At 45.6% G+C, this 15,169-nt stretch overlaps 1 protein-coding gene across 6 annotated transcripts in view; it reads right to left on the bottom strand.

The window, feature by feature from the left end:
• Positions 1-15,169, bottom strand: part of LOC115160791 (oxysterol-binding protein-related protein 6) — a 58,857-nt gene that overhangs the window by 20,138 nt on the left and 23,550 nt on the right. For all 6 annotated transcript variants that reach the window (XM_029711198.1, XM_029711204.1, XM_029711203.1 and 3 more), the window contains exons 2-4: positions 9,731-10,033; positions 498-620; positions 270-323 (exon numbers count right to left, since the gene is read on the bottom strand). In XM_029711198.1, the coding sequence (XP_029567058.1) occupies positions 270-323; positions 498-620; positions 9,731-9,886 (333 nt within the window). In that variant the 5' untranslated portion in view covers positions 9,887-10,033. The remainder of the gene's footprint in view (positions 1-269; positions 324-497; positions 621-9,730; positions 10,034-15,169) is intronic.

Genomic DNA, 15,169 nt, shown 5'->3' with positions numbered 1-15,169 from the left:
TTCGGTTCAAAGAGATCAAGGCTGACAAGAACATGGCTGCTTCCAGGAAGCCCTGTGAAAGGAAGGGCCCTTTGTACACATCTGATTAGTGTGGACGCAGCAGTTTAGCAAGTCATTTGGAGATTTCCTGCAGGCTGACTTGGGCAGCTGAAACACAATGGGCAGAGTGACCCTGGGGGTGTTTCTGCTGAGTCACCATGATGCCACAGCCATGCCAAGCGAGGCTGCCCTCGGTCTCTGCCCCGTGGCTACTAGTCAGGGTTACTCACATCAATGGGCGACTTGGAGTACTTCAGCATCCCATTGTCCAGGACAAAAAAACGCTTTGGAAAAACAACAACAACAAAACATTGAGTTGGTGACTAACAGTACTTGTCTCTAGAAATATATGTCCTTTTGAGAATTGTGTTTGGTGACTTTTCTGAAGGGTTTCGCAACAAGGAAATCGATGAAAACAAGTAAACAGTTTTGTGTCCCACTCGGTCGTTAAGCCCTACCTTGTGCCAGCCTTTCAGCGGCCATTTTCGCTTCTTCAGCATGAAGCCCTCGTGTTTATCTGGCCTCTGGACGTTGCTCTGACCGATTCTCAGTCCCTCAATGATTTCCCAGCTGTCTGCCTCCTAGGGATGGAGACAAAAACAGAGCCGTGTCGGAACTCATCTGTTCACTTCTCCAGGGTCAGGGAAAACAGCAACAGTAAAGAAACGCCCCCGGCCTTGGCCGCATCGCATTCTGCCTGTAAACAGTATGAATAATAGATACTACCAGCTTTAACAGAAATACTACTAGTATACTACAGTATATTACATCGAACTGGGCCTTTTGGCTACCTAGTTACAGAAATACTGCCTGATTGAGTATCTTGTAGCCCTCTCAGCATTTCCACTCCATTAGCTTTCCCTTAGTCTGCTCTCCTGTTTCTGTTGGCTCTGCAAATCATAGGCCTCCTCTGGAGTGGAGGGAGGGATGGGGTCAGGTAGGGATACGTATGACAGGGCAGAAGTGTCCCACTATAAGACAGAGACCCGGGAGAATCCCCACTGGGCTGTGTGGGCCAGGCGATGGTCAGGTGAGGTTACAGCTGAATACGGAAACATTATTATCTGCCTAATAAGAGTCCCCTGCAGCGCTGACAGCCCAGTGTGTGTGTGTGTGTGTGTGTGTGTGTGTGTGTGTGTGTGTGTCTGTCTGTCTGCGTGTGTGTCTGCATGTGTGCATGACAGGATGAGGCATCACTCACCACCCAGGGATTACTATAGGCCATGAAGGGTCATGTGGCTATAACCACACACAACACCCAGGGCAAAACAAACTGTTGGCTGCTGCACTGCTGTGGACAAAAATACACCTCTCACCTTGTAACAACCTCCTCTCGCTCTCTGTGTCTGTTTCTATGTGTGGGTCTCTCTCTCGCTCTCTGTGTCTGTTTCTATGTGTGGGTCTCTCTCTCTCTCTCTCTGTGTGTGTGTGTGTGTGTGTGTGTGTGTGTGTGTGTGTGTGTGTGTGTGTGTGTGTGTGTGTGTGTGTGTGTGTGTGTGTGTGTGTGTGTGTGTGTGTGTGTGTGTGTGTGTGTGTGTGAGAGAGAGAGAGAGAGAACAACATTGGACAGCCTAATAAATATGGCAAAGTAGACTTGACTTCAGTGTGTAACAAGCAGTTTTTTAACCAGCCCAGTGCAGAAAGCCAGAGACTACAGCTGGTATTCTGTTCTGGTCTGCCCCAGTTCAGTCACCATAGCAGCCTGGGAGGAGAAGTAGGCCATTCCAAGCCCTCTATTTAAAAAGTTCAACTCACCTTCCAAAGAAATTAATTCAAAAAACGAGATGCTTCCAAATAAATTAATTCAGAAACGTTTGCATACTTGCCCCCCATTACGCTTGAATATGAAGAGGAATACATGCATCATAACCACTAAATCTGTATCCTCACAATGTTGGAGGATAGATGGATTGAGGTTGCTCCAATAATATACAACTTTGTTGTCCCAATACACAGTAAGCAGGCTTCCAGCTCCCTGATTGTGCTTGATAGACAAAAGAACAAGAGCAAAGCCTCAGTTCACTGAAACAACTTCCCTGTGGAGTTTATTACTATTACTGAAATAATGGTCAAAAGTCAATCTCTCACTTCTAAAGAAATACATCTATACTACATTAAATAAAAGCTTGCTCATACTGCAACAGAGGGAAGCAGATTTATTGACTTCAACATCCTCTCAAGATTCAAACAACCCAAAGATCAAAGTATATACAGTACCAGTCAAAGGTTTGGACACACCTACTCATTCAATGGGTCTTCTTTATTTTTACTATTTTCTACATTGTAGAATAATAGCGAAGGCATCAAAACTATGAAATAACACATGGAATCATGTAGTAACCAAAAAATTTGCCATCCTTTGCCTTGATGACAGCTTTGCACACTCTTGGCATTCTCCCAACCATCTTCACCTGGAATGCTTTTCTAACAGTCTTATATGCTGAGCATTTGCTGGCTGCTTTCCTCTGCGGTCCAAGTCATCCCAAACCATCTCAATTGGGTTGTCGGGCGATTGTGGAGGCCAGGTCATCTGATGCAGCACTCCATCACTCTCCTTCTTGGTCAAATAGCCCTTACACAGCCTGGAGGTGTGTTGGGTCATTGTCCTGTTGAAAAACAAATGATAGTCCCACTAAGCCCAAACCAGATGGGATGGTGTATCGTTGCAGAATGCTGTCGTAGCCATGCTGGTTAAGTGTGCCTTGAATTCAAAATAAATCACAGACAGTGTCACCAGCAAAGCACCCCCACACCATAACACCACCTCCTCCTCCATGCTTCACAGTGGGAACCACACATGCTGAGATCATCCGTTCACCTACTCTGTGTCTCACAAAGACATGGCGGTTGGAACCAAAAATCTAAAATTTGGACATCAGACCAAAGGACAGATTTCCAATGGTCTAATGTCCATTGCTCGTGTTTCTTGGCCCAAGCAAGTCTCTTCTACTTATTGGTGTCCTTTAGTAGTGGTTTCTTTGCAGCAATTCGACCATGAAGGCCTGATTCACACAGTCTCCTTTGAACAGTTGATGTTGAGACGTGTCTGTTAGTTGAACTCTGTGAAGCATTTATTTGGGCTGTAATTTCTGAGGCTGGTAACACTAATGAACTTATCCTCTGCAGCAGATGTAACTCTGGGTCTTCCTTTCCTGTGGCGGCCCTCATGAGAGCCAGTTTCATCATAGCACTTCATGGTTTTTGCAACTGCACTTTCAAAGTTATTGAAATTTTCCAGATTGACTGACCTTCATGTCTTAAAGTAATGATGGACTGTCGTTTCTCTTTGCTTATTTGAGCTGTTCTTGCCATAATATGGACTTGGTCTTTCCCCAAATAGGGCTATCTTCTGTATACCATCCCTACCTTGTCACAACACAACTGATTGGCTCAAACGCATTAAGAAGGAAAGAAATTCCACAAATGAACTTTAACAAGGCACACCTGTTAATTGAAATGCATTCCAGGTGACTACCTCATGAAGCTGGTTGAGAGAATGCAAACAGTGTGCAAAGCTGTCGTCAAGGCAAAGGGTGGCTACTTTGAAGAACATAAAATATATTTTGATTTGTTTAACACTTTTTTGGTTACTACATGATTCCATGTGTTATTTCATAGTTTTGATGTCTTCACTATTATTGTACAATGTAGAAAATAGTACAAATAAAGAAAAACCCTGGAATGAGTAGATGTGTCCAAACTTTTGACTGGTACTATATATATTTATTTGTATGAAGTAGGCTATCTTATGAAGACCTAGGCCTAATAAAGCATTATTAAAAAGGACCCTGGCTTCCTAAAATGTTTCATTTCAGCTTTAACGTATTCTAAATCATTTTACTACCTGGGATTGTGATTTAACAGACATGATATCCACTGGATCCAACTCATGACTGATTATTCCACTGCTTTAAAGCTTGCAATGCATTATGCATCCACCAGCGTGGAAAGAGTATAAACCTATCAAATGTCCAGGCTATTGATATCTTTCAATGGTAACTAACTACCAGCTCATGGGACCAACCTTCATTGGTACACAGTGGTGTACTAGGCTACATTAATCTCCAGTACTGCAATGAATCAAACCGTTACTACAGGTAAGGTCTTTAGGAGCAGGGAAAAGGACCAACGGTCCTTGGGGACAAATTAGAGTAAATCTGGACTATAACGATCTAGACCTACATGGCACGGCAGAAGCAGAATTCCTATGGCAGCTTCATCTGACACACCTGGACTCCCAGAGTAACAGACACACAACAGCGCATTGAGGGCATACTACTGCTGCTTGAGCATTAGGCAACATACCGCCTTGTTTGGTATGTTCGCTATGTATTAAAGCACACCTAACAAACTCAAATCCGGTAATGCTAACACCACAACACTTGAGACCATGTTGATTTTGTGTAGCGAATCTCTCTTGCTTCGCAACTAAGCAAGGCAACTCACCTGCAACCTAAACAACAACAAGTAGCAATTTGAGATTTGCCGGAGGAACATCCACACCGTAGAAACTAATCCCCCAACACGATGGGATGTTAATTCAAGTACCACATTAAGTACCCATTGGACCCTAGCGCTGATCAGAAGCAGACAACCTAAGTGCCAGGCATTGGTAATCACTGCCAATGTGATTGTAACGAGACGAGAGTCATTTGCTGCAGTCTTAGGTTTTGCTTTGCCATAAATCTGAGTGTGAGAGGGGCTGGGCTGTTGCTGCGCTACTGATGAGATGTAACACAGTGTGAGGTAATATAAACACTGCCTGCATTCCAAATGGCACCCTATTCCCTAAATAGTGCAATACTTTTGACCAGGGCCCATAGGGAATATAGAGAATTATACACTGAGTGTACAAAACATTAGGAACACCCATTTTTGTCCTCAGAACAGTCTCAATTCGTTGGGGCGTGGACTACAAGGTGTCGATAGCGTTCCACAGGGATTCTGATCCATGCTGACTCCAATGCTTCGCACAGCTGTGTCCAGTTAGCTGGATGTCCTTCGGGTTGTGGACCATTCTTGATACACAAGAGAAACTGTTGAGTGGGAAAAACCCAACAGCGTTGCAGTTCTTGACACAAACCTTGTGCGCTTAGCACCTACTACCATACCCGTTTAAAGGCACTTCAATCTTTGGTCTTGCCCATTCAGCCTCTGAATGGCACACAAACACAATCCATGTCTCAATTGTCTCAAGGCTTCTACACTGATTGAAGTGGATTTAACAAGTGACATCAATAAGGTGTTAGGTTCCAAATACCAGAGTAAGAACTCGACGGACACTATGAAAGCATAAACCAAGTTTATTCATCCCAGGGGTCGAACAGCTGAACAGACAAAGACATATTCACACAAGCACTGATATTTAACCCTTTCTCCTATGAAGTTTCCTCCTACACATCTGAACAGCCAATACATCTCTGTTGCTAGACAGAACCTTAGCTAGCTTCCCTGTGGCTCAGTTGGTAGAGCATGGTGTTTGCAACGCCAGCATGGTGTGTGCAATGCCAGGGTTGTGGGTTCAATTCCCACGGGGGGCCAGTACAAAAAAAAATAAAAAATGCATGAAATGTATGCATTCACTGCTGTAAGTCGCTCTGGATAAGAGTGTCTGCTAAATGACTAAAATGTAAATGTAGTGATATCTGTTCTTCATCTGACCTGACCCCTGCTCCAAAGTGCTCACTCCTCCCCAACTCACTGTTGTCATGGTGATTGGTAACAGACTGTGTCTCTTCTCATTCCAGAGGATCCCTGATGGCTAACAATAACATATCCTGACATAATATAAACATTATACATTACCCTCTCTCCCTCAGTGACATGAATAAGTATATTTCATATTATCAGAACCCAACAAAGGGATCATAGCATTCACCTGGTCAGTCTGTCATGGAAAGAGCATGTGTCCCTAATGTTTTGTACACTCAGTGTGTAGGGAATAAGGTGCCATTTGGGCCTTTTCCACTGCCTCACTGTAGTAAACATGATTGATTCAGAGCTGCAGGAGGGGCAAGGGGAAGAAAGCACTGAGTTAAACCTTTAGGAGCCAGAAGGCAGAAGCCTGACCCATAGTGGAGCAGGTGGGAATACGTAGTGTGTCTGCTGTACTCTCCACTTCACACATTGACAAGGGCAACAGATGGCAGATTCTCACCCCCCCCCCCCCAACACAGATTGCCCATGGATTGTCCATTAAGAGGAAGATCTATGGGCCAACCCTTGCACAGAACGTGTAGTGCAGGGGTCTCCAACCCTGCTCCTGGAGAAATACCCTCCTGTAGGTTTTCGCTCTATCCTCAGTTATAACTGACCTGGTTCAGCTTATCAACCAGCTAATTATTAGAATCAGGTGCTAGATTAGGGTTGGAGTGAAAACCTACAGGAAGGTAGCTCTCCAGGAACAGGATTGGAGTGAAAACCTACAGGACTGTAGCTCTCCAGGAACAGGGTTGGAGTGAAAACCTACAGGACGGTAGCTCTCCAGGAACAGGGTTGGTGTTAAAACTTACAGGACTGTAGCTCTCCAGGAACAGGATTGGAGTGAAAACCTACAGGACTGTAGCTCTCCAGGAACAGGGTTGGAGTGAAAACCTACAGGACGGTAGCTCTCCAGGAACAGGGTTGGTGTTAAAACCTACAGGACGGTAGCTCTCCAGGAACAGGGTTGGAGTGAAAACTTACAGGACTGTAGCTCTCCAGGAACAGGGTTGGAGTTAAAACCTACAGGACGGTAGCTCTCCAGGAACAGGGTTGGAGTTAAAACCTACAGGACGGTAGCTCTCCAGGAACAGGGTTGGAGTTAAAACCTACAGGACGGTAGCTCTCCAGGAACAGGGTTGGAGTTAAAACCTACAGGACGGTAGCTCTCCAGGAACAGGGTTGGTGTTAAAACCTACAGGACGGTAGCTCTCCAGGAACAGGGTTGGAGTGAAAACTTACAGGACTGTAGCTCTCCAGGAACAGGGTTGGAGTTAAAACCTACAGGACGGTAGCTCTCCAGGAACAGGGTTGGAGTTAAAACCTACAGGACGGTAGCTCTCCAGGAACAGGGTTGGAGTGAAAACTTACAGGACTGTAGCTCTCCAGGAACAGGGTTGGAGTTAAAACCTACAGGACGGTAGCTCTCCAGGAACAGGGTTGGAGTTAAAACCTACAGGACGGTAGCTCTCCAGGAACAGGGTTGGAGTGAAAACCTACAGGACAGTAGCTCTACAGGAACAGGGTTGGAGTTAAAACCTACAGGACGGTAGCTCTCCAGGAACAGGGTTGGAGTGAACCTACAGGAGGGTAGCTCTCCAGGAACAGAGTTGGAGTGAAAACCTACAGGACGTAGCTCTCCAGGAACAGGGTTGGAGTTAAAACCTACAGGACTGTAGCTCTCCAGGAACAGGGTTGGAGTTAAAACCTACAGGACGGTAGCTCTCCAGGAACAGGGTTGGAGAGCCCTGGTGAGGTGTGTGTCATCTCTCTGACAATGTAAAGTCATTATATTGGGCAGGTCCTCCCTTGAAAAATTGTACTTTTGACCTCAATGGGATAACCCAGTTAAACATTTCTTTTTTTAAAGAGACTTAGTGGTTGGACACCCAAAACAAGGGCTTCATTGGATATACTTTTACCACAGTGAAAATGGCGGAGACGTATTATATTGTCAGCGCAGGCGCTTCATCACCCTTTCATCTTCCATCAATGTGTTCTGACCATTACCATGAACACAGCCTCTATCTGCTGCTGCTGCTGCTGTTCATAAGCACATCATTGATTTCTCCACAGCCATAAATCCACTCGTCGTCTGCTATCAAAAGACTTTCCCTGGTCGCCCACAGAAGCATAAAGGGAACCAAACGTTTCAGATTCATCGTGTTCCTTATCTCCATGCCTCAGAACCATCTTATCACACTAAGAGACGGCAGACGGTTGTTACAGCGTAAAGGAAAAAGGTTAGCGTGATTATCTAGACACACAGAGGGATGACTGTGCAGGATGTGCGCTGAATCAGTGCGTCGATACTATACACGGCAGGTGGTGTCTCTAATTGCACTTGTGAGAGTCTCCAGTCCAGAGTGCCTAACGGTAGTCTGCAGCACAAGAGGAAGTGACATGTACTGATCCCATAGGGACTGGATCTCATTAAGGCTTCCCCCACAAATAGCCACTGCACTCACTTTCCCCTCGCACACTGAAACACACTGCAGCCAGCCAAGCCTACCAAGGTCTTTTCCCTGGGTCTGTAGTCTGCACCACTTCCCCAGGAGTCTCTAGGGAGGATATAACCCTCATACAGCAGTAAACACGCATACAGACACTGATACACGCATACTCTTTCTACACCCCCTAACCACATAAACCACGAGGCAACAGAGTTGTAAAGATGACTCTTGGTGCTCGGGTTAATGCATCACTACGGTGATGGCGATACTGAGCTGGGTTGTAGCTAGTCGTGCCTTTCAACTCGGGAGCCAATGAGGACACAGGATCAGCCTGTATTAACAAATCACACCACGTGGCCCCACCTCCAGCCTCAACACAACAATAGCTGTGTACTATAGTAGACAATCCTCTGGCGCTTCCCTGGATCTACAGCATCTACACAGTAAATTACTACAGTAATGAAATACAACAGCAGTCACTATCGGCCAATAAGCTTTCGAGGCATCACAGTCTCACAAAGGACGAGTAAGGTGAATCAATTGGACAAGTGCCTAATTCCTTGCATGCCTCTTACCTCCCTTGCTCGCTACTTTAATTAAACTCATTAAATTAGCGGAGTAGGAATGGGACATCAATATGCTGTTTAGATTAGAGCGAATTCAGGGAACAGGCTAGAAGAACGCAGAGCTCACAGGGTCTCTTTGTACACCATGTACAGAACGACAGGGAACCGAGTAGGAGGCACAGGAAGGGTTAAATCTCTCATTTAGCAGCAAGCCTGACTGCTACTATAAGTGTTCTGTACAGGCCGCAATTCCCCCACCAACTCCCCAAAGCACTCCCCTTCAGAGAGCAATCTCCCATGGTTACGGGAATGCAGAAGTAGCTCCCACACAGCAAAGAATACCAGAGTGTGCCACACGTTCCCTGGTCCAATCGAGCCTTGGCTTTCTAACCCTACCTCATGAATTATTCACGACCCCCCCCCCCCCCAACGGAAAAGCCGTGATGTCAGAGATTCCAGATAAGTGTCCTGTTTCTCCATGGCACGGTGATATGGCAGTTCAGTTCACAAACCCAGACAGTAGAAAGGCTTCCTCTTCACACGCTTACAAAAGGGGCTAACATTTAAAGCCCCCCGTAAGCTGACCCTTAAAAAAAAGAATGTTTCTAATTCACTGTTTACAATACCTCCCACTTAAGACATGGTGAACGGTGGACACAGATAAGCCACAATGCCTGGAATTGGCACCACTACTCTACAACATACTACAGTGCACAACATAAAACGCCTAGAATGATAATAGCAAGTTACATACAGTGGATAGTCATCACCTCCTCATAATAGCACAGCTCTCATTGATCGCCCTTACAGACTGCGCTCAGGGAGCTGTTACTTCCTGTCAATCCCACTCTGTCTGTCTGCTGCTCCAGAGACAGTCTCAGGGGACCAGATTGAGTGAATCACACCACTACACTGTTCCCAGAGCAGCGGACTGTGTCTCGCTCTGTCTGTCTGGAGGCGGGCTCCGCTTACCTGGCGGGTGTCGCGCTGGTACGAGGAGGAGGACGAGGCGCTTTTGTGTGTGGGCGTGGACGTCTTGTGGTGGTGGACGGGCGTGGAGCACCTCTCCTCGGCGCTCATGGTGCGGTGGCTGCTCTGGCTGGGGTTCCTGTGGTGGTGGTAGGACATGGCTTCCCTCCCTGTAGCACCCCTCTCTGTGGCTTTCTGACTGGACTCGACTGTTCCTCCCTCAGCAGCAGCTCCAGGCCATGTGGGTCAACAGCATTATCTGATGCAGCTCTGCAGCACGCTTTCCCCAGCTCACGCTCCTCTCATCTGCAGCACACACAGAGACAGACATGACACACAGACGTTAGGCTACGTTATGTTAACCCCTCCTCCTCCCATCACTGTTTCTGGTTGTGCATCCATCCAGCCCAGAGCCTAAACGACACTACACACCCTAGCAATTCGAGTTCTAGCCAATGAGCTTCAGCGCCCACCATTTCAGTGACAGCTAGCAAGATGCACACACAGCAGAGAGAGAGAGAGAGAGAGAGAGAGAGAGAGAGAGAGAGAGAGAGAGAGAGAGAGAGAGAGAGAGAGAGAGAGAGCACGTTACAGAGGATCAAAGATCATGCCCCCAAGACATGCTAAACTCTCACCATTACCAATAACAGGGGAGGTTAGCATGTCTTGGGGGTATGATCTTTGACCCGCCAACTTTCTCACATCATCATTTACGATTCATTACGGATTATCCTTAATCATGGTAGCATCTAGAGCTGGGTGAAATGCTGAGTGATACAGCTTATTTATTATTATAGTTAAGGGCTCTACACTGACATTTTTTACAAGGAGTACACTACCGGTCAAAGGTTTTAGAACACCTACTCATTCAAGGATTTTTCTTTATTTTTACTATTTTCTACATTGTAGAATAATAGCAAAGACATCAAAACTATGAAATAACACATGGAATAATGTAGTAACCAAAAAAGTGTTCAATCAAAATATATTTTATATTTAAGATTCTTCAAATAGCCACCCTTTGCCTTGATGACAGCTTTGCACCCTCTTGGCATTCTCTCAACCAGCTTCATGAGATAGACACCTGGAATGCATTTCAATTAACAGGTGTGCCTTCTTAAAAGTAAATTTTGTGGAATTTCTTTCCTTCTTAATGGGTTTGAGCCAATCAGTTGTGTTGTGAAATGGTAGTTTATATACTTTAAGACATGAAGGTCAGTGAATACTAAGGTTGCACATTTTGGGGAATATTCAAAGGTGGAAACTTTCTGTGGGAATAAATGTAAATATATGCAAATTAATATTAATACCATTTAAATGTAGATGTTTTTTGCATTGGATATACACTGCTCAAAAAAATAAAGGGAACACTAAAATAACACATCCTAGATCTGAATGAATGAAATAATCTTATTAAATACTTTTATCTTTACATAGTTGAATGTGCTGACAACAAAATCACACAAAAATAATCCATAGAAATCCAATTTATCAACCCATGGAGGTCTGGATTTGGAGTCACACTCAAAATTAAAGTGGAAAACCACACTACAGGCTGATCCAACTTTGATGTAATGTCCTTAAAACAAGTCAAAATGAGGCTCAGTAGTGTGTGTGGCCTCCACGTGCCTGTATGACCTCCCTACAATGCCTGGGCATGCTCCTGATGAGGTGGCGGATGGTCTCCTGAGGGATCTCCTCCCAGACCTGGACTAAAGCATCCGCCAACTCCTGGACAGTCTGTGGTGCAACGTGGCATTGGTGGATGGAGCGAGACATGATGTCCCAGATGTGCTCAATTGGATTCAGGTCTGGGGAACGAGCGGGCCAGTCCATAGCATCAATGCCTTCCTCTTGCAGGAACTGCTGACACAAGGGGTCTGAGGATCTCATCTCGGTACCTAATGGCAGTCAGGCTACCTCTGGCGAGCACATGGAGGGCTGTGCAGCCCCCCAAAGAAATGCCACCCCACACCATGACTGACCCACCGCCAAACCGGTCATGCTGGAGGATGTTGCAGGCAGCAGAACATTCTCCACAGCGTCTCCAGACTCTGTCACGTCTGTCACATGTGCTCAGTGTGAACCTGATTTCATCTGTGAAGAGCACAGGGCGCCAGTGGCGAATTTGCCAATCTTGGTGTTCTCTGGCAAATGCCAAACGTCCTGCACGGTGTTGGGCTGTAAGCACAACCCCCACCTGTGGACGTCGGGCCCTCATACCACCCTCATGGAGTCTGTTTCTGACCGTTTGAGCTGACACATGCACATTTGTGGCCTGCTGGAGGTCATTGTGCTCCTCCTTGCACAAAGGCGGAGGTAGCGGTCCTGCTGCTGGGTTGTTGCCCTCCTACGGCCTCCTCCACGTCTCCTGATGTACTGGCCTGTCTCCTGGTAGCGCCTCCATGCTCTGGACACTATGCTGACAGACACAGCAAACCTTCTTGCCACAGCTCGCATTGATGTGCCATCCTGGATGAGCTGCACTACCTGAGCCACTTGTGTGGGTTGTAGACTCCGTCTCATGCTACCACTAGAGTGAAAGCACCGCCAGCATTCAAAAGTGGCCAAAACATCAGCCAGGAAGCATAGGAACTGAGAAGTGGTCTGTGGTCACCACCTGCAGAACCACTCCTTTACTGGGGGTGTCTTGCCTATAATTTCCACCTGTTGTCTATTCCATTTGCACAACAGCATGTGAAATTTATTGTCAATCAGTGTTGCTTCCTAAGTGGACAGTTTGATTTCACAGAAGTGTGATTGACTTGGAGTTACATTGTGTTGTTTAAGTGTTCCCTTTATTTTTTGAGCAGTGTATTTACCATATCATATTGAGACAGAAACATAAACCTTTTACCTTATCATAAGTAGACATAATTGCAAAGTATTAAATCCATCCAATAGAAATAAAAAAATTAAAAAAAAATTGTTACGAATGTAACTTGTATTAAATGAGTTGACTCTTCACATGGGATGATTTCACTGAACAACAAAAGAAAGGGAATATTGAGTGATCCCCAATGATCCATCGCATCTCCCATCAACGTTTTCAACATACATCTGTAAAATGATAGTCTAGAAACTAAAGCTTTGGTTGTCTTCCTCTCAGGCTTCCATGTCTTCTCCCTGGACCTCCTCAATGTCCACCTCTTAAACATCAGACTCTGAGGCCTCATCTTCACTGTCACTTTCCAACCTTGTTGATGATGTCAGGCTCAAAAAGCCTCAAATTTGCCCGGACGGCCACCAATTTTTCAACCCTTGTATTGGTCACCCTGTTGCGTGCTTTGGTGTGCGTGTTCCCAAACAAGGGCCAGTTGCACTCTGAGGCGGATGATGGAGGCAACAGGGGAAAGAGCCTCAGATCCACAAAGTCCCTTGATGAGATATGTTGTCACGACTGCCATATTGCATCTCTATCCCAAAGCCCTTGCTTGGAAGTGTACTTCGTCAGACTGCCAAGAACCTTGCCCTCATCCAGGTCAAGGTGGTGAAACACGGTAGTGATGACACCATAGGCCTTGTTGATCTCTACACCAGACAGGGTGTTCTTGCCAGCATACTTGGGGTCAAACATGTACGCTGCAGCGTGTATGGGCTTCAGGTAGAAGTCTTCATGCTTTTTGATGCATTTCAGAACTGCAGTTTCCTCTGCTTGGAGCAACAGTGAAGTGGGCAGGGCAGTACGGATTTCTTCTCTTATATCTGCAAGCAGTCTGAACATCAGACAGGATGGCATTGTCTCCCTTAATTCGTGGAATGACTACTGCTATAGGTTTCAGGAGTTTCAGGCTGCTTACCACTCTCTTCCTTACATCATCCAGGAGGATCCTCTTGATGGGGCTGTCCATATTGGCAGAATGTGATATGGCATTTTCTTGGAGAATCCTTCCCCTCCGGGTGACTGTCAAACATGATGACAGCACCACCCCAACGGGTGTTGCTGGGCAGCTTCAATGTGGTGCTCTTATTCTTCTCACGTTGCTTGGTGGGGTCGATTGCTGCTATAACTTGATGACCCTTCACATACCTAACCATTTACTTGGCTCTCTTGTAGAGTGTATCCATTGTTTCAGTGCTATGATGTCCTTGAGGAGCAGATTCAATGCATGAACAGCACAGCCAATGGGTATGATGTGAGGGTAGGACTCCTCCACTGTAGACCAAGCAGCCTTCATGTTCACAGCATTGTCTGTCACCAGTGCAAATACCTTCTGTGGTCCAAGGTCATTGATGAATGCCTTCAGGTCATCTGCAACGTAGAGACCGGTGTGTCTGTTGTCCCTTGTGTCTGTGCTCTTGTAGAATACTGGTTGAGGGGTGGAGATGATGTAGTTAATTATTCATTGCCCACGAACATTCGGCCACCCATCAGAGATGATTGCAATACAGTCTGCTTTCTCTATGATTTGCTTGACCTTCACTTGAACTCTGAACTCTGCATCCAGCAATGAGTAGATAAAGCATGTCTGGTTGGAGGGGTGTATGCTGGGCGAAGAACATTCAGAAATCTCTTCCAATACACATTGCCTGTGAGCATCAGAGGTGAACCAGTTGCATACACAGCTCAAGCAACACATTCATCAGCATTTCTCTGACTACGTTCCTCCATTGAGTCTAACAAAAATTATAATTCCAGGAGGACCATGAGCTGTTGCTATCGATAAGGTGTATGATTCATAATTTTCACCTCGAATAGAAGTAGAGGGACTTTTGTCAGAGGTTGCTTGTTGTGAGCACTGGGGGAACTTTATGCACTTGGCCAGATGATTCTGCATCTTTTTGCATTCTTCACATATGATTTAGCACAGTATTTGCAAATGTACACAGCTTTTCCTTCTACATTAGCTGCAGTGAAATGTCTCCACACATCAGATAGTGCCCGTGGCATTTTCCTGTAAAGATTAGAAACCGAACTTCTGCTGCTACTCTGCTGCTACAGAACTGCTGCTGCTACTCTGCTGCTACAGAACTGCTGTTGCTACGCTGCTGCTACAGAACTGCTGCTGCTACGCTGCTGCTACAGAACTGCTGCTGCTACTCTGCTGCTACAGAACTGCTGCTCCTACTCTGCTGCTACAGAACTGCTGCTTTAATAACTCTACCTACATGTACATAATTACCTGAATTACAGCGACACCGGTGCCCCTGCACATTGACTCTGTACCGGTATCCCCTGTATATAGCCCTGCTATTCTTATTTACTGCTACTCTTTAATTACTTGTTATTCATATCTCTTACTTTTTTTGTTGGTATTTTCTTAAAACTGCATTGTTGGTTAAGGGCTTGTAAGTAAGCATTTCACTGTAAGGTCTACACATGTTGTATTCGGCGCATGTGACAAATAAAGTTAGATTTGATTTTACTGGCTAAAAAGTACACAAACTTACCAGAGAATCTCATTAATTATGATGTTTGTTATAGTGAGAAAGGTGACATCT

Source organism: Salmo trutta, chromosome 24 (assembly GCF_901001165.1).
Source record: "Salmo trutta chromosome 24, fSalTru1.1, whole genome shotgun sequence".
NCBI classification, from domain to species: domain Eukaryota; kingdom Metazoa; phylum Chordata; class Actinopteri; order Salmoniformes; family Salmonidae; genus Salmo; species Salmo trutta.
This window is presented reverse-complemented; position numbering and strand designations above follow the sequence as displayed.